At 45.2% G+C, this 25,241-nt stretch overlaps 1 protein-coding gene across 9 annotated transcripts in view; it reads right to left on the reverse strand.

Moving 5' to 3' along the window:
* The window catches only part of Vstm4 (V-set and transmembrane domain containing 4), a 123,210-nt gene extending 101,229 nt beyond the window's left edge, over positions 1-21,981 (reverse strand). For all 9 annotated transcript variants that reach the window (XR_012449786.1, XR_012449788.1, XR_012449787.1 and 6 more), the window contains exons 1-2: positions 21,877-21,981; positions 13,545-13,943 (exon numbers count right to left, since the gene is read on the reverse strand). Coding sequence is in view for 6 of the 9 variants with exons in the window: in XM_074079393.1 (XP_073935494.1) it covers positions 13,545-13,943; positions 21,877-21,931 (454 nt within the window). In the remaining 3 variants the exon portion in view is untranslated. The remainder of the gene's footprint in view (positions 1-13,544; positions 13,944-21,876) is intronic.
* Positions 21,982-25,241: the final 3,260 nt, after the last annotated feature.

Genomic DNA, 25,241 nt, shown 5'->3' on the forward strand with positions numbered 1-25,241 from the left:
TCAGCCACAGCTCCACCCCACACATGGATACTGAGTAGACCTCTGGGCTTATCCCAAAGCCCTCTCCCTGTCCCACACCTGGTCTGTTAGTAAAGACTTCTCATTTGACCACTTACTATCCTTCTATTCCTCCCACCAAATTTAACATCCATTATTTCAAGCCTGTGCAGCTACAAAGGACTCTGCCTCCTTACCCTTAGCCTACTTACCCCAAATCCACACCCCAGGCAGCAAACAAATGAAGGGTTGATCAAAAGATTTGAAATACTTCAAAGCTTTCCAGGCCTAAAGCACTAAAGCAGACTCCCCAGTCCACCTAGTGATACGATCACCTGGACTGTATATTACTCATTCAGATACCATCCCAGATCTAAGAAACCAGAATCCTCTAGGCAGAGACTTGAGAATCTGTGGGCAAACAATGGCCCCAGTCATTCTTTCATCAGGCAAGATTGAGAACACTGGCCTACTAAGTCAAGTAAAAACTCCTTAATTTGGGGTGCAAGCATCCACATGATCCACAGTGTCTGTCTGCCTAGTTAGCCACAGCACCCTCACATAAACCACCAGAGTTGGCTCCACCATTCCCCTCCCTTTGCCCCTTAGGGCCTCCTTGTGTTCACATGGTGTCCTGTGTGCATCTTTGCCACTGTAATCACATCAGACATCCTATCTGTTTAGTCACCTCCCACAGATGCACCCATCCATGTGTTTGCAGGCTTCCACTATTTCAACAGCCAGGTGCAGAGTAAGTAAACTCAGTCACATGCTGCTATGGCTTGAATGTGTGCCCCAAAAGTTTGGGTGCTGGAAACCTGGTTCCGATGCAGCAGTGTTAAGAGGTGGGAGGTCCTTTCATGGATTGAGTTATCACAAGAATGGCTTTGTTATAAGAGTGAGCTCTCTGGCATGCTTGCTCAGTCTTGCCATGTGATGTCTTCCACCACATTGAGAGGCAGCAAGAAGGCCTCAGCCAGTGCCAGCACTGTGCTCTTGGACTTCCAGTCTCCAGAACCATGAGCTAAATAGATATCTATTATTCATAAAGTATCAGTCTCAAGCATTTTGTTATAGCAACCAAATTGGACTAAGACACATGTGCACTGAGTGAAGGGATAAATGAATCCACCTAGCACTAGCTGATATTATTTTCAAATACACCTTCCTCACTGGGCCAAGCACGACTTCTCCGACTGAAAGAACAAATCCTATCCCCAAAGGCTGTGGCTCATTTCCTCACCACATTTGCCTTTCTTCTTAAATTTGAATCTATCTTTCTGGAAATGAGGTTCTCAGAGCTGACTGTGTGGTCCCATTAGAGTCTCACCAGTGCTGTACAAATGGCACGCTCGCCTTCCTTCTCAGGGACACCAGGCTGATTTGTACGTGGAGGGAAATAACACCAGCTGCTGCACCATGGTGTCACATTGCACAGCACATCTAATTCCCCTCCATTACGGCTCAGAACCCCTTCTCAGAGAGCCTCCTGGTCTCCTGGTGACTATCCTACAGTGCTTGAGATTCATGCGCCCCCAATGTATTGCTCTGCCTTCTTTCAAATTGAATCTCATTTTGTTATTTCCTGTCTGTATTTCTTACCTCTCTGGAATCATTTTTATTATGGTTTACTCCTCATTGACATTAAGAACATTTCCCAATTTTGCATTTTCCGTACAGTTCATTAGGGTGATGGGAACTCCTTTTTCAATGTCATTGATAAAGCAATTAAATGAAATCAAACCTCACTACTGACCCTCATGATTTCTACGGGAGCCCCCTCCAGGGACTTCCAACACCATGTGTCATTTAGGACTTTTCAATCCTTTTTTCTCTCTAAGCAGGGCTTCTCATCCAGTGCAATCCTCACATGGCACAGGCAATTGAAGATACCGTATCTCAGATTTTGCCTTCCCTTTTGCCTTTGTACAAGAAAAATGGCACTGACAAGTTCATCTGCTGTGACAGATTCTCGACAATAAGCCAAGCATGACTTCATTGTCCTCGAGAGAGTCACGCACTTTTATTCTTCATTTCCATCTTACGGTTTTGTGTCGTGTCATATCAGCAACCCTTGTGCACCAGGAGCACCCCCCACCAAAGCCAACACATATCTGGTCTCCAGACACATCCCAATTAATACTTCCCCACTCTTCAAAATCCCCAATTTCTACCATAGTTTAATGGTTTTTCACACTGAAAACAAAAAACAGCAGCCCTAGGATTTCATTTATCAGTGTAGGTTTTGCTCCACTAACCTGCTACTTACATTCTTATCATCATACACATATGCTCAAGGACATGTCCAGTTTGGAGGAAACCAAAAACATGTAGATCAGAGAGCTAAGCAAGTAGTACTCCAAACTTGAGGGTGGGCTGATTATTTGATTTGCTCTGAAAAATTTTTGTGTTGATTTTTTATTTTTCCATAATATTGGTAATACATTTGACCAGCAAGTGATTATTAAGCAAAGGACAAGTGTCAAGGCCATCAGGTAAGGGATGCAGCTTGATTGTGACAGACAGAGGGCTATGCCCAAGTCCCTGGATAACTCTTGTAACTCCATCCCCTTCTCTCCCACTAAGAAAAGCAAACCAAAGCACGGCAATATGAACAGGTGGCATGAGCATGGATTTGACTCCACTGCGCTATGTGCAAACAACTTAAATCCCCAAGTGGGGACACTTTAATCAGTGTGCATGGCACTTTTAGCACCCCAATAATATGCACAGGCTTAATCTATTCAGCAGCCTGGCATGTGACCTCCTTAATAATGACCTTCTGTAACCAGTGGACTCACTCACCATTTCTACCCTTCCCTCCTCAGAGAAGAATCTCTGACCTCTCCTAGGCTGTGACCATTCACAGGTCAACCAAAATTCCAGCTAAAGACAGGTTGAAAAAGCCTAGAAAACAAGAAAGTGCCAAGTTATTAGAGGAATGCCAATATCCTGCTTAATAAAGAAAGTAGTCACTGTAAGCTGATGGGCTTTTCATAGGTCGCTGATCAGTTTTTACAATGGATTTTAAAGAAAGGGCTTTAAGAAATTCAAAAAAGAAAAGGTAAATTACTAAAAGACACTGTCAGGGCAATGCCACTTTCTTTTCTGATAGTCTCATTAGAGGGGACCAAGTAAAGGTCATGGATACCTCACAGCTGGCTTTTTATTAAGGGAATTGATAGTATCTAACTGTAGCTAGATGGAAAGATGTCGTCAAAATAAAAATCCAAATGGTGAAATTAAAATTTATAGTAGCGTCATACAAAAATGCAGGTAGGTGACTTCAAAGAACTGGCCGATGTGATATGGTTAGAAAAAGTAAGATCTAAATTCACAGACATTAAGAAACAACTGAAAAAGACTCCATCTGGAATATTAAGTAGCTCATTATGCAGCCAGCACAAGTCAACAAAAGTCAAACTTTTCTATCTCTCAGCAACAACCAATTTAAAACCTGTGTGTATGCAATTGTATAGGTGATAGGTCCTAATTACTGCTATGAAATTCCTAAATGAAAACATAATAAAAGTGTTCAAGAGTCACAGGAGGAAATTTTTATAGCAAGACATAAAAATCACCCTCAATACATAAAGGAACACAGCAGGTTCCCCAATAGGAATATTTAAATTAGGGATATACAAGATTCCCCAGTGGTTTGGATGGTTTGTCCCCAAGGGTTTGTGTGTTAGAGGCCTGTTCCCCACAGGTGGAGGAACCTTTAAGAAGTGGGGCCTAGAAGAAGGAAAGTAGGTCATTGGGGTGCAGCCTTCAGAAGGGGATTAATCTAATTCTTATAGGACCCAGTTAGGATCCTCAAGAGCAAGTTGTAATAAAAAGAGCAATTCTGGCATTGACTTTCTCCCTGGCTTCCTGTCCCACCATGTAATCCTTTCTTCTTGCTCCTGCTCCTCCCATAATTTAAGAGGCCATATTGTGATGCAGCCAGAGTCACCAGAGTCAAACATATGGGGCCACCCAATCTTAGCCTTTTAGCCTCCACACTGTGAGTTAAACCTCTTTCTTTGCAAAGAACACAACCTCAGGTATTTTATAGCAACATAAGACAGACTAATACTGATATATATGTACCAAGCCCAAAGTAAATTAAAAATCAATAAAATCCCAATCAAAACCCAACATACTTTCCACAAAACTAGGTAAGTTATTCTCAAGATTGTCCTGAAGAAGTTCAAAGTCCCAAGTTCAATCTCCAGTACTACAAAAAATATTATCTTAAAGAAAAATTAAATATATAAGAATAGCCACCATACTGACCTAAGGAATAATAAAGAGACGTCCTATTCTATAATAATTAAAATTATACCATATTGGTCAGATATACGCATTTTACATTTAAATACAGAAATTTAGCTTATGAAAAATGTAGATTTCAAGAAAAGGAAATACCTGATAAATAGATAATATAAGGACAACAGGCTAACATTTAGATTTCAAAGACATAAAAAAGGGCCTGGCGCTGGTGGCTTACACCTATAATCCTAGCTACTCAGGAGGCAGTGATCAGAAGGATTGTGGCTCAAAGCCAGCTTGGGAAAATAGTTCTTGACAGCTTATTTCAAAAAAACCCATCACAAAAAAGGGCTGGTGGTGTGGCTCAAGGGGTAGAGCACATGCCTAGCAAGCATAAGGCCCTTACTGCAGACCCTACTGCTGCAAAAAAAAAAAGAAAAAAAAAGGCATATAAAAAAGGTAAAGCTTTTCTTTAATCATTTAAAAATTTAGAAAAAATTATAAATCCTTTATAATCTTGGGGATAATTATAATTATCCTTTATAATTTCCAAAATTAGGCACAAAACAAAAGTACTATGTGCAGTTTATCAAATGTTAATTATACTTTAATAAAAATGACTTGTGGAAAAAGACATGTCATAATGGGGAAAATGACAAATTTGGCTACAATAAATACCCAGGAAATGTGAGTTATCTATACATTATAGAAAACTATAAGCATAGTGGAAAGACCAGTGACAAAACAGAAAGAAATGTTTGTGCCACAAATAAATAGTTGAAGAACTAGTGATTGAAAACACTCAAAAACACACAGACACACAGATACACACACAGGAAAAAGACAGAAGGTAGTATGGACAACTATGATTACAGATGGGCAATCCACAAAAGGAATTTTTAAAATAATCGGTAAACATGAAAAATGCTATCACCACACTAATAATTTAAAAAAACAACAGAAATTAAATTTATTGCATTAAATATAATGAATTTAAAAAAAACAATGAAATATTTTCCCATCAGTGTGCTAAATAATGGAGAAGATTAATAATGATTGTTAACAAGGCTTCAGGGAAGTATATGCTGCTGTGCAATGATGGTCAGAGTATAAATTGGTAAACATCTCTTTAGCAATAGCATTTTTTCATTTTCTATGAAAAATTTAAGAATGCAGAGACTTAGGCCCAGTAATCCCTTTCCAGAAATCCACCCAACAGAAACACTTGCAAATGTGCACAAAGTTATCAGTAAATCACTGTTTGTGTCAGGGAAAAATTAGAAGTTTCCTAAGTGTGCATCACTTGGGGGGAGGAAGGGGATGATTAAATGCAGTTTGATTTTGTCTCACGACCTAGTATCAGATACAAAAAATATGCCTGATGTTGTCAATAACAATTGTAAAGCAGCTACAGGTATATTGTTAGAATATACTTCTGCTGGGCACTGGTGGCTCACGCCTATAATCCCAGCTACTTAGAAGGTAGAGATCAGGGCTGGTTCAAAGCCAGCCTGGGCAAATAGTTTGTGAGACTCTCTTGAAAAAACCCCATAACAAAAAAGAAAAGGACTGGTGACCTGGCTCAAGGTATAGGCCCTGAGTTTAAACCCCAGTACCACAATATTTCTGTGGATGTGCATGAATTCGAATAGAAGAAGAACTTGAACTACCTAAATCAATCATGAACAATGATTTCTGCTGGGAACAAGAGTCAATCTGGATCAGAAGGCTGTAATGAGCGCAAGACAGAGTTTCACATTTTAGTATTTGCTCTATTTGACTCTTTTACTCAATATATTTTGACATCATTCATGTGACATGCAATATTGTGTGAACAGTGCTAAAAGCAGAGTCTGCAGGATGCCAAGAGAGTAGTCCATGGGCTATCACTCAAAGAAAGTGTGATGGGAGAGGAAAAATGAAGGTGGGACCTCCAATAAGATGCAGAATTGGAGTAGGCCTAGGGCGAAAGATGTGAGGTCTGTTAAAGAGGTGACCACAGGCCTGCCTTATGGTGGCTACCACAAGAGAAGCTAATGCCACCTAACAAGGAGCGCTTCGTGCCTTCACCAAATACTAACTGAGGGTCAACTGTATGCCAGGTATTGTTCCCGTTCCCGGCATTCATTTACATCACTATCATCACCCTCAAAAAGTGTATATTATTGTCTTAGCGTTCTCAAGAGTAACAAAAACAGTGCACCTAGAAATGTTTGACCAGCTATCTGGGGATCCCTTAGCTCAGTCAAGTTGACACAGAAAACTAACCATCACAATTATGGAACAGATCATGAACTATTTTCCCAGACTGACCTTGAAATGTGATCCTTCTGACTTCAGTTTCCCAAGTAGCTAAGATTACAGCAGTGTCACCAGTATCCAGCTAATGAACACTATTTAGTAACTTCAGAGAAGTCAGGTAAAGAATAATATTTATGGTAAGATTGAAATGAGGTTGTATGCTTATTTTACAGAAAATACTGGAAGGATTGATACTGAAATATTAGGGTGTACCTGAATGGATATAGGGTGTCATTTTTGTTTTCTTCTTTAAACCTTTCAGCATTTTCCCATGTTTTCAATAATTGGATTATATTATTTTTGCAATAGGAAACAACCAATATGTGGAAATCAGAATAAATAATAACCAACACTCCCATGGTAGTTACTCTGTGCAAGAACCATTCCTTAAATATTTCAATACAAACCACCCTCTGTCTGCTGGCCAAGGTTCTGGAAACAGCAGCAAGATGAGAAGAGACCAAGTGTCACTTTTCCTTCTAGGAGTTTCCAGTGAATGAAAATTTTATCTCGCATTAAAAACATTGTAGGAGCTTCTGCACAACAAAAGAAATGGTGACCAGATTGAAGGAGCAGACCATAGAAGAGGAGAAAACTTTTGCCAGCTATACATCTGACAAGGGATTAATAACCAGAATATATAGGGAACTTAAAACACTAAACTTCCAAAAACATCAGTGACCCAATGGAGAAATGGAGAACTGAACTGAACAGAGCTTTTCAAAGGACGAAGTCCAAATGGCCAAAAACCACATAAATAAATGCTCACCATCCCTGGCCATAAAAATGCAAATCAAAACCACACTAAGATTCTACCTCACTACTGTTAGAATAGCTACCATCAAGAACACCACCAACAACAAATGTTGGCGAGGATCTGGGGAGAAAGGAACCCTCATACACTGCTGGTGGGAATGTAAGGTTTTCCATTATGGAAAAGAGTATGGAGGCTCTTCAAGAAACTAAAAATAGAACTGCCCTCGGATCCAGCAATACCACTCCTAGGGATATACTCGAAGAAATCTAAGTCAGGTTACAAAAAAGGCACCTAACACACCCATGTTCATTGTAGCGATATTCACAAGAGCTAAGCTACAGAAACAGCCAAGATGCCCCACTACTGATGAATGGATTAAGAAAATGTGGTCTTTATTTACAATAGAATTTTATTCAGTCATAAAGAATGAAATTTTGCCATTTGTAGGTAAATGGATGGAACTGGAGAGCATCATCTTAAGTGATATTAACCAAGTTCAGAAAGCCAAAAGTCACATGTTTTCTCTCATATGTGAACTATAGACCTAATACAAATACAAGCAATATTATGAAAAATGGGACACACCAAGGGGAGGTCACATATGAAGAGAAGGATGGTAAAAGAAGGAAGTTAAGAAGATGAATATATACTTCCTATACAAGAATGAATATAGAATGTTTAAACCTGTTAAAATCACCACAAAAAAGGGGACTAAGGTAGAAAGGAGAAAAACAGAGATGAACCAATTTGGGTTATAATACATATATACATGGAAATGTCACAAGGAAACTCCGTGTATAGCTATCTTAAACAAACCAAAAAGTCTTTTGTTTTTTTCAAAAACAGAGAACATGATAACAGATAACAGGCCCTGTTTGTGGGGTTGGTACCAGTGGCAGAGAAGAGGATGTATGGAAAGAGTATAGGAAGGTGTTTTCTGTGCCAATATTGTATACACATATATGCAAATGGAAAAATGAGGCCTGTTGAAACTATTCCAGTAATGGGGAAGAGAAAGGGCTAAAGGAGAATGATGGAGGGGGTGAATTCAACTATGATATATTTTAAGAACTTTTGTAAATGTCACAATGTACCCCCAGCATAACAATAATAAGAAATAAAGATAAATAAATTAAAAAAAAAACCATTGTAGGAAACCAGGTGTAGTGGTCCTTGCCTGTAATCCCAGCACTCAGGAGGCTGAGAAAGGATAGCTAGTTCAAGGCCAGCCTGGGCTATATAGTGCAACCCTGTTTCAAAACACAAAGCAAAGCAAGCAAACAAATACAACCAAGTAAGCAAAAAAATTAATAATAATAATAATAATAAAACACTGCAGGAAGGAGAACATGACCAAATCCATGGTGAAAGGCAAAGGAAATTCCAAAAAACATTCCCCCTGCTGGTGGTTGGCTGGAGAAGCAGGTAGACAGGAAAGAAGTAAAGTGAGCATGGTAGAACAGCAGGCTGTGGGACCTGGGTGGAGGGAGAGGGCATTTGAACCATCTCTGAGAGTTCTTGTTTAATATTTTCAACCCAAGTCTGCTTACCCACCGAACTTATAATTGAGTTGTTGGTTTCTGTTTTGGATCTCCATACAACTATTAACATGATTGGAGATTTAGGAAATCAAGCCTCCTAGAGGTGATCAAGGAAAAAGGCCCTGGGGAAGATGCCCTAGGAGGCCGGAGGGACAAGTCTGGCACACCTGCCACACCTGGCACACCTGAACCATGGCCCTGCCCAGGAAGGAAAAGCAGTGCGCTCCACAAGCTTCCTTCCTGTAGAAAGGACTCAGTCCAACCCGAACAAGCCAGTCTACTTTCAAGCCATTTAATTAAGTTACTTTCCTTAACTTTCTTGGCTCAGTCCCCTGGAAGCCTAACTAGAACCTTCTAGAATTCAGGTCATTATTTCCTAAGGCTTTGATTCTTCCCATCAGCAAACCATGCTCCTACCCAGAATCTGAGGAAGGCAGGACATTGAGAGGGAGGCCACTCTGCTGTGGGGTTTAAACCACTTCCAAGGGAGAATCAGAGGACTGTGGGAGGAAGGGAGAGACGGAGGGAGAGGTGGAGTCACAAAGAAGACAGAGAGGAAAGAGAAAGAAAAAAAGAGACAGTGAGCAAAGGGAAGGGAAGTTGAGGAAGAAAGAGAAATAAGATGGAAGAGGATGAAAAGGGAGAAGGAAGTGCGAGAGAAGACTTTCAGTGAAGTCTTGCAAACTACCTCAGATTTTTGGAGCAAGTTCCCAAATAAATGTTCTAGAAAGAACTCAGTTTTACTCACTGAAAGTGGATTCCCATTTAAAAAAAATAAACTAGATGATTGTGCTTACTCAAAGGTAGAGGGCCATTTTATATATTGTCATTGGCAGAGCTTTGCCACTGCCAAGAGGTCTAGTGTATGGCTCCAGGATATCCTGTGACACGAAGACAAAAATTACATCTATAGTACACACACGCACAAATAGAAGTATGCATATGCATGCATGTTTATAAAAGATCTGTGTATGACTTCAGAGCCAAGTCATACTCCTTGTAAATTTCCTCCATAGCCCCTGCATTTTTTTTGTTTTCTGTGCCAAAAGATATACTTATGTTAAAAGTCATTTGTTTTCTTGAATTAATTTGCTTAAGGAGAAAAAGTGTACAACATTTTAATTAATACATTGTTCTGTGCTTACAAACATGACCATAACACAAACTCCAAAGACAAGTAACTACTTTAAAGACCATCTTATAAATTATTTCATCTGTATAAATTATTATAATATGTCCCTTATTCCTACAGGACATTAAAAATACTGTACAACTGAATTTTTTCCCTTAAAAAAGCTTACCAAAACAATATCACTAAGACCTTTAATATTAGATTGCATATGTAATAAAAGTAGATTACTTTTTATTTTGGGGACTATGACCTTTATTTAATCTATGATCTTCTTAATCTTATGCTGGGTTGAATCCAAATTCAAAGCAATCAAAGATATAGTTTAAAGGCACAATAGAAAGTCTTATTAAAATCATGAGAGATATCTTCTTGAATCGAACACTGGTAATAAAAAATGATAGACCTCCAATGTGACACCTGGTAAGCCAGAAATGTGGTGTTTGGCCTCCCATTTGCCTCACCATCTCTTAATGACCTTCACAGCAAGTTGTGTCCTGAACTTGGCCTAGTTCCACTGGAAAGTAGATCAGAGCCACCAACCTGCCCCATTCATAGATCTGGCAATTTACCTCATGACCCAAGGTATACCTCCTCCTTGGGTGCCCACCGCCCCTAGTCAACCAAGCAATAAAGCAAGTACTCCTAGCCAAAGCAATCAAGCCTGCACAGACCTGAGCTGGAGGCTGGACATTGACAAAGATTCTTCCCTAACCAAACTCCAGCTAGGCTCCTCTAGCCTTTCTTGGCCAGACTCAACTTTGGTCTTTGAACACTTGAATAAACACTCCAGGCCATGTGCCATGTCCCTAGTCTCCTCAAATTGCCCATCTGAGAAAACTCAAAGTGGCCCAAGAACCTACTGTTTATTCCAGCCAACTCCTGAAGACAACCCACACCCAACCTCTATGGGAAAGAAGGAGCCTCACTTCCTAAAGCTCATTATAAACTCCAAGCAATTCCATGTGGACCAAAGACCCGACCTCTTCCTGTTGCTTATTGTAACTTCTACATTTCCCTGACTCTACTGAGTTCCACACTTAGTCACCTCATCCCTACTCCCTAATTATCCCTCTAAAACACCCAGTCCCCACAGCAAAAGTCCGAATTCAGTTAGGTTCATTCAGGATGCTACAAAATCACCGTAGTTACTAATGAGTAAAATCTGTCCTAAGCCCTGAGCACTGTAACTAGGATCCAGATTCTTTATCTAGCAGCACTCAGAGTCCAGTTGAAAAGGATGGGAGAGACTGCCTCTCCTTCAGGCACTGGGGCTGGAGTTAAGGAAGCACTGTTAGAGCGCTGTTAGAACACTGCTCAAACACTGTTAGAGTTAATGAGATTACTCTATGTGCATCACCATGTTGAGGGGTGCTGCTGTTTCATCCCCCTCTAGATCTTGCTACAAACTATGTGGATAAAGAAGAACATAATATTTCTACACTACAAGTTTGTTTTTAGGAACTAGTTTGATGAGTATATTTCAATGCTTCTGGCTCCTTTGATAGTCCCTCTCTACTTTAGTTTGGGCATTTAAAACTGTTCCTTTGAGAAGAGAGCAATAGGCCTCCCCAGACTCACAAAACTAGTGATGGAGCTGAAGGGTGGGCTGTGAGATACTTCCTATCCCTGCCCCAAGGCAGGGGGCTACTCCAAGGGCTGGACTTTGCCCATATTCTCCTCTGAGATCAATCAGCATGTGTTTTGGGGCAAGAAATTTCACCCAATGGAGGGAGCTTAAAGGGACCCACCACTCTCTGGGGCACTGGGACAGGAGTTAAGCATTGTTAGAGCACTGTTGACATTAATGATAGCCTTTATTGTAAGCACCCCGGTAATGTTTATTGTCTCTTTAAGCTAAGATGTTGGGGACTGGGGGAGTTTGTCTCCCTAATTGACAGCTATTAGACACTTCCCTGGTACTCCAGCTGCCTTGAGCATAGGACTAGAACCCAAGCAGCCAGCTGGACTGCCCTGTTGCCCCAAATGCTCTGAACACTCCACACACTTCAAGAAGCTACATGACAACCACAAATTTTGGCTGCCAAAGAACAACTTCAGTTCCTGCGTCCCAGCCACAACTGTTTTCACTGGAATTTTATTTATTTATTTATTTTGGCAGTACTAAGGTTTGAACTCAGGCCTTGTACTTGCTAGGCAGTCACTCTATCACTGGAACCACATTGCCAGTCCGTGCACTGGACTTTTTCCATCATAAACCTCAGTGAAGTCTACATGGACCTGCAGTCATCTCCACTCAAGCCCAGCAGAAGGCCCGTGACTGGTGCAAACACACTCCTTCATTTGCATGAGGACTGCTGTGATTGTCACAAGCATAGCCCCTTATTTGCATGAGAGACTGTGTCATGATTGGTGCAAGCAGTCCTTCACATGAAGGATGCTGTGATTTGTGCAGACACCTTTGCCACATCCCTTTCTGGCTATGTAAACGAGCTGTTTGACTCTGTGAGTCATCTGGGAGGCAGCCTCCTGTGCTGCCCCGTGGCATTGCAACATTAGGCCCAATAAAAGGCTTCTCTGGTATGATCATTTCTTGCTTACTTTTGATCTTTAACATTACTAGAGCGGGTCTATCTGGTAACATGAAATGAAGGTGGTAGCAACAACAAAGGAAGCAGCAGTGACAGAAATGGCAGCAGCTGGTAACAGTGGCAGTAGCAAGAGAGGGTAACTGAAGAGTTCCAGAGAGTATCCAGGACAGAAATGGTGGGAAGCAGAGCTGACAAACACAAAAGCTGTGAAGAGCTGAAGATCAGAAACTTCAGGCCCTAATAGCTGGAAAAGTTTCAGATGGCTTCCAAAGGGGAAGGGCCTCAAGCACCCTAGGCCAGAGGACTGTAACACTACCATTGTCAAGTGCTGGGGATCTCAACATTCTATGCCCAAGAGTAACTCTTGCCACTGTAGGGCAGAGGCCTGTAGGAAAGCTGGCCACTGAAAGATGCCACCTATTGCTGCTTACTGCTGTCAGCTACCACTGCTCACCACTGCCAAAAGCCAAGGACTGCAAAAACTGCCAGGTGCTGAGTGGCTGGTGGGTAAATCCTAGAGCAATAACCATCCAACCTGAGTGCCTACAGTCATGATTCTCTGGTTCTAAAGCCTGGAGCAGTCAGCCTGTAGTCATCGGTGTTTGGAGCGGTAAGCCTCTGGGCTTGTCAGTCCAGCCTGTAAGCTTTGGGCACTCAAGGGCCTAGGATTGCCCTATCTGGGTAGAGCAAAAGTATCCAAGCCAACTGACTGACAACATGGTCTCTCAGACATGAGATAGATTTTACCCAAAGGTTAGGTGATTGGCCTGAGGGTAGGTACTTGCTCCTTTCGGTCCTTGATTCCTTGTCTCAGCCCCAGGGGCCAAGTAAAGATCTACCCTCATCCCACAGATTGACTCATGTGGCTGTGGTCATCAAAGTGGGATCCACATGATGCGTTCTAGTCCAGCAGAGCTAACTCAGGCCCCCTACCCCAGCCCCCCGCATGGTAGCAGGAAGAGGGACTACTAGCCTGCCCCACCTCTCCCCAGAGATATCAGATGCATACTCACCTCTCATTTCTGTTGCTGAGGAGCCATTGGACCAGGCTGTCCACTTGTTCCTGTGCTTGCTAATTTCCTGCACTTTGCAGACATATTGTCCTTGATCCGTTAGCCGAAGAGTTAGGACAGAGAGTCGGTACAGCATCCCCCGTCTTTCCTCAAGCAGGCGCAGCCTCTGTCGGTTAGCAATGCGGCTGAAGTTCCCATAGTACTGCACCACCCGGAGCTTGGTCATCTTGACCATCAAGGTCTCCTGGGACTCAGTGCGTGCAAAGAACCAGCGCACAGCAAGCAAACTGTCTTTGCGCCTCTTCTGGGAGACATGGCAAAGGAGAGTAGCATTTTCCCCCTCCAGGTAGTCAACCACAGGTCCTGGGGACACAGTGACATTGAGAGCCCCGCAGACCTCTGCAAGGAAAAGGGAAAAGAGAAAATGATGACTAAAGGCCATGCCTTGGGTGCTCTGCATGGCCAGGAAGTCAGTGACCCCTCTGTCCCTTGGTGCTCCCTCTCTACCTTCACGGTCAGAGGAAGAGTCCACTTGGGGGAGCCTCTGTGTGCTCCCTCACACTCATCAATGAATGGTCCCATTCATGTGGGACTCCAAACACTGATCACTTGTGCAGATGTATTTGTCAAAAGAATTTAATTAGTCACTGACATTTAAAATTCAGAAGATTTCACATACAAATTTGGATTTGGGGAATCTCTTGAAAATGTCTGACTCACACCTTGTCTTCCCTACTCAAGGCCTGCTTTTATCACTGCCCACAAGGCTGCAGGTAAGGGTTGCCGCAAGGCAGGGCAGGGCTGCACTCTCCGATGGCCTGTCCTCTACAAGGCTGACCTGCCTCCCCCCACTCTTTCTCTATCTCAACTATTTCAGCTCTAACCAAGGCAGGTGATTGGTAAGTCAGGCACTAGTCCCAGTGAGCTGGAAGAACAATGTTTATTTGCTGTCTTTTTTGGACTTAGGCTCTATGGTGTCAGAAATGAAATTCAAGAATAAAGAATGAAGGAGCCTCAGGAACAAGGAGGAATGACTGGCTCTCTCAACACCCCAAAAGATGCTTTCTATGCTTTGATTTCTTGGTTAGAATCAGCCTGAGGGCGCTTACCCCCAGGGACAATTCTGTCCCTAAACTGACCTTTGATGGAGCCACCTCAACAGCCACTGAACAACCATCCAGACCAGACAACCTCAGAGAGGCTGAGCACAGCCATCTTTTCCTAGGAGCCACTAGTCATGGTACACGATGGGTTGTGCAGCCATGGTTGTGGCCATGCTACCCTAGAGCTCATAAGCAGAGTCATACCCTGTCCTATGGTTTGAATGAGTCCCCAAAAGTTCACGGACTGGAAACTTAATCACTAAAATCATAGGTTAATAATTTGGGAGGTAATTAGGATTAGATGAGGTCATGAGTGTGGCCCCCATAATGGCATGAGTAGCTTTATAAGAAGAGGAAAAAGAGACAGAGACAGCGCTTGCTGCCTCATCACGTGATGCCCTACACTGTGTTATGATACAGCAAGAAGGCTCCACCAGGTGCCAAGCAAATGCTGGCCATGCTCTTAGACATCCCAGAATCCAGAACCAAATAAACTTCTATTCTTTATAAGTTACCAAGCCTCGGGTCCTTTGCTATAGCAACAAAAATCAGGATAAGAAACTCTGGAAGACAAAGCCCAAGAAAGGATGCTTTACCTTGAATTTTGGAGCCAATCAGGATTGTTTTTTTCCCAGGTCCCACATTCCTACCTGTTCTCCATACAGGGTAGAATACCTGTACCATTCACTGCTCACCTGACCACACATGTTTCCCTAGAGTTATTCCAAACCACAGCTTTTAGACTCCCACCATCTCCTTCTAGTCCCATGAAGGAGCTTGGCACCAGGTGTCAAAGAGTCACAAAAGCTTTGTCCTCTGGTCAGTGCTACAGATAAGCAAGGAGGAAGAAGGAAAAGGAGATCAAGAAAGATTTGAGCATAGGACAAGGAGGCTATAGATCAACAAAGGTGAGGCTGTGCAGGGGGTAGGGTGGGAGACATTGTATAAAAAATACTCTTCTGTTCAGATCTTGGCAATAGGTTATCTGTCTTAATCTAGTTTCTGTTGCTAATACCACAGTATCACAGACTCAGTAAGTTATAAAGAAAAGAGGTGTATTTTGGCCCACTGTTCTGGTCCAATGTTGATGGACCATGTCTAGTGATAACCTTTCTGGCAGAACCCTGAGGTGACACAGGACATCAAATAGCAAGTCAGGGTGCTTGAGTGACCTAGTCAAACTGACTTTTATAACACACCCTCATAATAACTGACTTTTATAACACCCTCATAATAACTCATTATCCCATGAATCCATTAATTGCATGAATGGATCGATCCATTCATGAGGCCAGAGCCCTAATCACCTACCTCTTAATATCTTATAATGGAGATTAAATTTCAACCTGAGTCAGAGGGGGTGAGCCATATTCAAACCAAAGCAGTCGTCCTCTCCTAGGGCTTCTATTATGGGTTTAAGAAGCTGAACACTTGCAGAGTTAGGATTTGAGGGTCAATTTTCTTTCATTGTTTTTCTCATCTCTTAGAAGTCAGGGGCTAGCCCCTATGATACTCCTGAATAAGAATCCAAAAACCTTAAGTTAATCACCTCCATAAAATATCTTTTGTTGTGTAAGGTGCCAGTCTTGGCGGGGGGAGGGCTTAGGACAGGACAGCTTGGGGGGCCAATATTCAGTACATCACATCATGACAGTCTTTAGTTACCTTTTAAAAGAAAAATGGGAGCAAACTCACAAAAAAGGCTAAGGCTGAGCTGGCCTGGAAGCATCTTGTGTTCCATTATAAGGTCCTCCTGCCTCCAGTGACAAGGGACAAAACCAGCCCAGGAGATTCTTGGAAAATACAGAAAAACCAGTAGCCAAAAAAGTCCCTCCTTAATCCCAAGACCCTGCGAATGTTACTTCCCACGACAAAAGGCACTTTCTGCATGTGGTTAACTTAAAATTCTTGGGTTTTCCTAGAGCATCCTATAGGGTGGCTTCTTTAGTAATAATCCCACTGTTGCCAGGAGTCTCCCGCAATGGTGGGAGGAGGGACTGTTCCCACGCTCCCTGCATCTCGCCCTCCTGGCAGGCACCTTGCTCATGCACCTGTTCAATGAGTTGGACATTTCCTCCTGCCATCTGAATTGTACACACTCCCAAGGCAGGAGCTCCCTGATGAGCTGGGACCCCAGGCTGGTCCCACCTCAACAGCCCCTAGGATTGGACAGGAGGAGAGAGCAGAGATGTAGCAGCTGGCTTCCAGAATCCAAGGCCAGCACCACCCCGCCCCAAGGGCTACACACTGGAGCCCAGAAGAGCTGGGAAGGCAGGAAATGGAAACAATATGGGTGGAATGACAGCAGAGGACCCTGGGCCCCTCCTGTTAACACTGCATGAAAAGGGGATTATTTATAGTGACTGCAACCAGGAGAATGAGCCAAGTGCTCCAGTCCCCATGGGAAGCCAGATTCCATCCTAGAAGCAGATGAGTAACCCCTTCCACTTCTGTAGCTCAGCTCTGTCAGCAGCTCCCAGGAAAGAAACGGGCTGAGCACACTTCCCAGGGTGCTTTTTCTTCGGCAGCATGCTTCTCTGCCTTCCTTTCGTCCCATTTGCTCTTACAAATGGCCCAAACATCTGGTTCTCCCACCCAAGTGCAAAGACCTTTATGGGCCCTCAGACATGCGTACATTGAAGTCTTGACCTCTGATACCTCAGAACGTGACTGCATTTGGGGACTTTAAAAAGATAAAGATTAAGTTAAAATGAGACCATTAGAGTGGGTGCTACTCTAGTATAACTGATGTCCTGATAAGAAGAGGAGATGAAGACACAGATACACAGAGAGAAGATGAGGTGGAGACTCAGGGAGCAGGTGCCATCTAAAAGTCAAGGAGAAGCTGTACCTTGACCTTGAAACTCCAGCCCTCCAGACGGTCAGAAAATACATTTCTGTTGTTTAGCACCCAATCCAATCTGAGGTGTTTTTTTCACCTCAGCCCTCCACCTGCTACCAGCTCTCATATTCACACCCACCTTCAACACAAGACTGTGAATGAAACTAACATGAGTGAGCCCCTCCCCTGCGCAGTCTGAAAGCTTTCCTGGAGGTCAGTTGCAGGAGTCCCCATGCAGAGCCAGGTGCCCTAGGAGAGCTGGAGAGCTGGCCCAGCCCGAAGGAGGAAGAAGTGCAGGAGGAGAGCCAAAGGCCTGCCAAATATGAACATAGTTGGGTGCTTAGTTCAACACTAGCAGAAAGAACAGAGGTTGGGACAGCTTCTGCCCCACTGCAGTCATCAGGCCCGTGTGGCTCAGCAAAGTAAATAGCAGGACAGTGGGAAGCAGGCACAACGGTGTCCAGAGGCAGGCTGGGTGTCCAGAGCCCACTGCTGTGGGAGCCCAGGCCCTTTCCTGTGGAGGTCAGCCTGAATAACAGAGCCCTGACCTGCAGGAGATGGCACAGGTTGGGTAATACTTACCCTCCTTACCAGCCAAAATAACATCCTCCTCACCTGGTCTAGAAGCTTTTTAAGTCACTGTAGCTGAAAAATAATGTAATTTTTGCTTTGTGACCCTTCACTGCAGAGAATTGAGGTAGGAGATAGCTCCCCACCCCCACGCCATATACACATATTATACCTCTCCACATAGGGTTCCTGCCTCCTATGGCGTCTGCCCCATGGGCCAGGCACTGTGGGAAGAAGGCGGCATTCCTGACCTTACAGAGCTGAGAGGCCAATGGGGAAGGCAGCCACGCATCAGGAAAAAGACATCAGAGATGGAACTCCAAATGACACAGGCTACAGAGAAAATTTGTGAGGTTTAGAAAAAATCACAGAATGATCCTGATCTAGACTTTGGGGTCAAAGAAGAGATCTGGGAATGTGACCATGAGCTGAAGTTCACATCTAAATTAATAAAATAAAATTCAGAGTACCAGCAAGGAGTAACCTTCCTGGGGGAGAATCCTGTCTGTGCAAAGGCCTTGAGGCAGGAAGAATGTGGTGCAGGCTGAAAATGGAAAGGTGTGGCCCAATCAGCCACCTCTGCCTGCACATGGGCTTCGGGAGAGGACTCTCCACCCCAGCTAGGGACCTGAAAACCAGTTCTTAAGAGAAGAAAATGACAATACAAGCAGGGCAGAGACTGATCCAAACAGAGACGGGATTCGTGCTGGTAGGATCCCATTCCTTCAACAAGCATGGGTGTGCCTTGGTAATGGGGAGTCCTGGACTCCCCACATGGGCTGGGCCCTGGCATGTATATGGTACCAGGCCTTCCCAGGTCTCTGGAGAGAAGCAGTGAGATGCAGAAGCAGTGGTGGGAGTCAGGGGGGGAAGAACTGGATGGAGAGTCAGGGGCTGATGTCCAGAACAGTCAGGCTGGAAACCTGGTTCTGTTAGTATACAAAGCCTCAGCTTCTTCACCAGCCCTATGGACCATAACGCATTTGTGTTGCGCATAAGAGACAGATGAGTAAACCTGTCACATGCAGATTTTAGTTCATGTGTGCTAAGGTGCAGTACAAAGCACTCCACACACCTTGAATGGAGCAGGTTTCCTGGACACACGATCGCAGGCCTACAGGGTCCTAGCCTGGGAAGAGCCCTTGGCTTTATTCCTTACTGCTGATTTCTTGACGTTTTCATGTTTTTAATTTTTATTTTGCAATGGACTCACAAGTTGCATACCCGACTATGCTTCTCTGTGATTCTTAAGTTCCAGGGCTAGACAAGGGGTTTACCCCTTGCTTGCATTTAGATAGCTCATGAAAAAGAATAATGCAGCACTAACACTAGTCCTAAGGGACATCTATGGAGCCAGGTAGCACACATTCTAGTTCTCACGCAGCGCCCCTGGGCAGGAGAGTGAAGGTCCTTGTCAAGGACACAGGGGTGGACGCAGCCCAAGGTCCTCGGTTCTAACCGAGCCAAGTAGTGGCAGTCCTGTACCCCACTTTCCTCTCTTCCTAAAGAAACCACCCATTTCCAGAAGCCAGGAGCCTCTACGTTTATGAGGAATGCAAACTTTCAGCACTCTATTGGTGGCAATGGATATGACAATGAGTCCCTGAAAGAAATTTGATGCATTCCTTACAACCCCACAGCACGAAGAGGCTGTGTTTAGGAGTACTAAACAGGGGGTTAGCAGACCTAGCCCCTGAGTGATTCATTCCTATGAAGCCCAGCACCTAAATTTAGCCCTTGCCCATGCTAGAGGCAAACATCTGCTGCTGGGAACTCTATGTCAAGCATGGTTCTAAGCACTTTCGATGTATTTTACTAATTTATCCAAATCCTCTGCTAATCCTCAGTTTATAGACAAGAGGATCAAGTCACAGAGAGGCTAAGCAAATTGTTCAAGCTCACACAGTATGTGGCAGAACTGGAACTTGAAGGGACATAGATTTGGCTTCAAAGACAACTCTTAACCACCCCCTTGGAACCATAGCTTGGCTTTTAGTAAATATTTTGCCTGTCAGTTTTTTTTTTCTATAAAATGAAATGTGGGACCAGGTGACCATTAAGGTCTCACTCCATCCCAAAATGGAAAGGTTGAAAGGCACAGCTACCAGGAAACTGGACACAAGTGTAACCGAGTCAAGCAGGCCTTTCTTTGCAGAATTGGGGCAAGGAGTCATGGGTGAAGCACTTGGAAGGGTGGGTGGCAAATGCATGCCGAGTGCCACAAGTAAGAGTGGAGGGTGGCCCTGGGCACAATCAGGACAGACTCTGAAGGATACCAAACTCCAGCTCTCAGAGCTTTCCAGGGCTCCTCAGACTGTCCTTGACTGTGACTCTCCGGTACTCTCTCCCAGGTCCCTGTAGTCAGAAGACAGGTAAGCATGCAGTACCCGGTGTCTGTGGCCACAAGTGTTGGCCTGACCTGCAATCTAACCAAACCCCCTGCATTGCCAGTCAGGACAGTGACTACCTGGAGAAGGAGCATTTCCCATGGAAATTTGTGACCAGGGGACAATGCGTGGATTTCTTTCCACTGGCATAGGAGTCTCTCTTCCTCAGACTCTGGCCCAAACACCAGCCCCAGCACTTGTAGCTGGGTCACCCTTGGAAAATTAATTAACTCTGAGTATCAGTTCCCTATTTCCAAAACCATGGCAACACAGCTTAGCAGTTAGGAGCCCGGTTTCCTGGGTTCAAATCCTAGCTCTACCACTTACAGGTCTACCAGTCAGTTTGCAGGCCTGTGCCTGAGTTTCCTCATCTATAAAAGAACAGTGGAGGGGATAATAACAGCACAGCCCTCAGGGAGTTACTGGCCATATTAACTGAGTTAATATTCTGTAGAAGTACTATGATCTATAATATAAATATTTGCTCTTGTCGCTTATTACTTGGAAATAGTATTGTGATTAAATAAGATAATACACACCTGGCACCTGATAGGCACCCAGGAAAAGCGGACCATTGATGAACTTATTATTACTGTTGCTCTAACCAGCTTGGCCCTTGCAGAAAGGAGACAGCCAGCAGGGCCCTGGGTGGAATCAAGAGAAGAAAATTCTTCAACAATTGACAAGTGGGAGCCATCCAGCTCCAACACAAGCCTGCAGTTTGGGCAGAGAGGCCACCAATCCTAGCCAGTCAGCAGGCAATCCTCGCTAGCTCTATCAGGAGGATCCGCGGTTCGAAGCCAGCCTGCAAACAGTTCTCAAGCCCATACATATCTCCAAAGATCTTACCACCAAAAAAGGGCTGGTGGCGTGGCTCACTGTGTGGGCCCTGAGTTCAAGCCCCAGTGCTGTAAAAAAAAAAAAAAAAAAAGTTTGTGGGAAACCGTCCCCTTTCACCCAGCCGAGGAGATCTGGTCACCTCAAAAGGCCCACGAGTGACCAAGCCCCAGTCCCCAACGCCAGGCTGGAGCTCACCCAGGGCTCCTGACCTCATCCTCTCAGCAAGTCTCCGAAGAGAGTTCCAGGGAAGTGGCTGTCCCAGAGGAACCTGCGACAGCTGCGGGTCCTGACTAGGGTGGAAAAGGAAAGCGAGCCCCCCCTCCCCGCGGCCTGCTCCTTGGAGGGTCACGGGGACTGTCCCCAGAGCACTTGGGGAGCGTGGGGCCCAGGGGCGGGCTCGGCTGGGACGGGGACCGCGGAAAGCTGCGAAGGCACCGCTGCGCCCCCGAAGAGGAGCGCGCCTGCGACAGTGACAGCGCTGCCCGGCCGCTGCCCACGCGGGGAGGGGACCCGTGGCGCAGGGCCTCCCTGCCAGGCCCGATCCCGGCCTCCCGCGCAGGCTGCCGCTCCGCCCGCCCCGCCGCGCTTACCCGGGGCCGGAGCCCGCGCCAGCAGCGCGGCCACCGCCAGCGCCAGGAGCCGCATCTCCACGCCACCGCCCGGCGCTGTGACGCGGGAGAGCGCGGCTCCGCCGCCGCCAGCCCGCCCCGCGCCCGCCCCGCGCCCGCCCCCGGCCCGGCCCGCCCCTCGGGCCGCCTGCCACTGCTGGGGCCAGGGCTTCTGGGTCCCTTGGCCGGCGCTGGACAAGGGGAGCGGCCTCGTGATCCACGCTCAGCGGCAAAGTCCATTTCTCAGATGAGAAAACTGAGGCTCTGAGGGGCGATCGCTCTGTAATGGGTTTGTCAGTCTCTCTGCCCCAGGGACACGGTGATTCCTGAGGCCAGGGGTCTCAGAGACTGGGGACAGGGCACATTTACCAAACCTTGACCCTGGACCTCCTGCTTTCAGGCCACAGGGACCTTTGTGAGCCCTAGAGCAGATGAGGAGGGGAAAGCTCACTTTTGCTGCCAGCGGGGCCAGGGTAAGGACCCTTGGAAAATTAGAGGGTCCACACAGGCAAGTTCAGAATATGTGGAAATTATTAATAATAATTACCATTTAGGGCACCCTTGGCCAACCTGGGCTAAGAGGCTTGCAGATGTTAATGAATCATTCCACTGTGAGACCCTGGGATAGGGCCTTAATCTCTACATGCCTCAGTTTTCTCCATCTGTACAATGGGGCAACGGGCCCACTCCCTTATCAGATGTATAAGAAGAGCAAGTAAAAGTTTGGCACCTAGCAGCTGACATGAATGAACGCCAGTTATCCTTAGTATTATAGACAGGGACACAAAAGCAGGGAGAAAAGAGACAGACCCAAGTCGCACAACACAGAAGCCACCCAGCCCAGGTCACTCTAAGCCAACTCTCTTCACCAGGGCTCCAAACTTGGGGTCTGAGCTTGTCTGATGTGTTAGCTCAGGATCTCTAAGCAATAAGTCTCTTTGGTATGCTCTGTGTGTGCCTGGGGAGGGGTGGTATCTGTGGGGTTTCAGAAAAACCAAAAAGAAAAAGGTGGGCCTGGTTGAGAGCGGGTCCCCAGAGTGGGAGGAGGAGGTGTGTGTGGTGGGGGAGAGACTAGGACAAGCCCCACCTCCTTCCCTCTAAAGGGAGTGAGGATGGTAGGGGAGTCATGCAGCCAGTGTGGTGCTGCCCACTGGTACTGAGCCCCAGGGTGAGTCCCAGAGGGACCCTCCACCAGTGGGGACAAAGGCTTCAGGAGCTCTTCAAACCCCAGGGCCTGGAGCCCTATGAGATCTGCCTGCTGAGAGACCCTCCTATGAAGCAGAGCCCCCCTAGGGACTGGGCTAACCATCAAGGCTGGTTTGTGGAGGGTTCTGAGAGGAGCTGATGGTAAGCTTGCAGTAGGGACTCTAGGACTGATGGCAAGGACCAGAAGTAAGGATAAGAACTGGGGTCAAATTGAATCTCTCAGTCCACAAATGCAAGCATTCCCCTGAGGCTTTCAGGAAAGAGCTTGGAAACCTCTCTGCACACGTAAGGGAGTGAGCCTTACATTCTGCCCAGGTCCCATTTAACAGACTAGCAAACTGAGGCTCAAAATTGGAGTGAAGACATCTCTGGAATTTTGTGGGTCACAGAGTCTCTGAACTGAAAACTTGGATCCTGACTGCCAACAGTCAGCTCAGCCATGGAACCCAAGGCTGTGCTTGGCGGGACTGGAGAGAAAGTTGTGGGTAAAGGGACACCTGTTCTGAAAGCAGACCTGTGTCTCATACTGAGCAACAGCTGTGGATTCATGGGCATGGTGACCTCTCTGAACATTACTTTTGAAAGGAAGGTGACATGTATAAAGTCACAGATTACTTTAAGGTAAGTGCATGTGAGCAGGGGTTAGGGAAGCAAAAGTGTAGTTTGATGTTCTTGGAGACCTCCCACCCCAGCCCAGGTGGTGGGAGTGTGGGCCATGCTTGGAGGAGCCAAATACCAGTTTCTCCCTGCAGAACTGAGCAGGCGTTTAAACAGCCACCCTTTGCCCTGTATCTGCCCAAACTGGAGATTTGGGGCTGCAAAGTGCTTTTCTTGCAGTTCTGTGGTACATAATAGTTTGCTGTTTTCAGCTGGTTGCTCTGTCAGTGCTTTTCAGCTTCCCAAATGATCTAGCAAAACATCTTGGTAAAACCTTTGGTACATGACATAAGAATGGGGAGCTATACCCAGGCCCCACAGAAGACACAACCAATGACCAGGATGAGACTCAGCATTTCAACTGTTCTGGACTAAAATGATAGAAACCATCCTGATCTTTCCCTTTCCCCGGTAGCCTGCTATTCACTTACTCACCACCCTAGGGTGCTTTGAAAACCTCCACTGATTCATTTGTACAGCCCTGGCTCTATGAGGTCTGACTTTATTCTGAATTAGAACAGCAACACCCAATTATTTTTTTTAATTACTTCTCCTAAAAATCCCTGCTTGGGTTTCTGGATAGGCATTCAGACCATTCTAAAGTTGACCCAGGTCTCTATGGACATTAAAAACAACCAATCTTAGGTATCAGCTGCTACTGGTAGAAATCCAGATTCTCTCAAAATAAATGTACTCTGTGTTTATTGGCACCTGGGCCACAGATGGGATGGGATGGTTTTGGAATCACTTTGATTTCGTGTACAGCAAATATATCCCTAAACTGAGAGCACTAAGGAAAAATCAATACCCCCTCTGGTGTTCAGCAGATTTCTACATGTTGCTATTTCAGTTTGGAAGGAGCCAAGAAATTTTGAAGGTTTCCCCCTCCATATTGTTCACAGAGGCATTATAGCTAAAAACAGTTGCATGCATGAATTGCCATTAGAAGGGAGTAAACAGAGTAAACTCAAAAAATGGTTTTCAGCTGTGGCTGATGGCAGGGAAGATAAGAAAGATCATAGTTACAGACAATGCGTCCATCTATCCAATCAGAAAAATGCCTAGAGCCTTTTTTGGTGGGGTTTGCATGACACCTGCAGCAGCATCTTCAGTGCACTGCTAGGGAAGTGGTGTGGAGTGCAGTGGGCTTTCCTTTAAGGTAAGAAAATGTGAAGCTATAGACCTGAAAGTCTACAGTGGAGACTGAAACAGCAACTCCAAACCTACCTCGTTGACAGTCCTGATGGATAGGCGTCATTCTCAACCACATTAGCCAGTTTTGTGCCAGTGTAGCTCCTGAGAAAAACAGCTAAAGGGGAAAAATTGTTTATTTTGGTTCACAGTTTCAGAGGTTTCAGTTCTTAGTCCTTGGCTCCGTTGATTCTGGGCCCTTGGTGAGGAAGTGTATCACTGTATAGGAGCATGTAGCTGAGGCTAAATAAGGTCATGGTGGACAGGAAGCAGAGTGAAAGATATAGGAAGGG

The sequence above is a fragment of the Castor canadensis genome, chromosome 7 (assembly GCF_047511655.1).
Source record: "Castor canadensis chromosome 7, mCasCan1.hap1v2, whole genome shotgun sequence".
Classification (NCBI taxonomy): domain Eukaryota; kingdom Metazoa; phylum Chordata; class Mammalia; order Rodentia; family Castoridae; genus Castor; species Castor canadensis.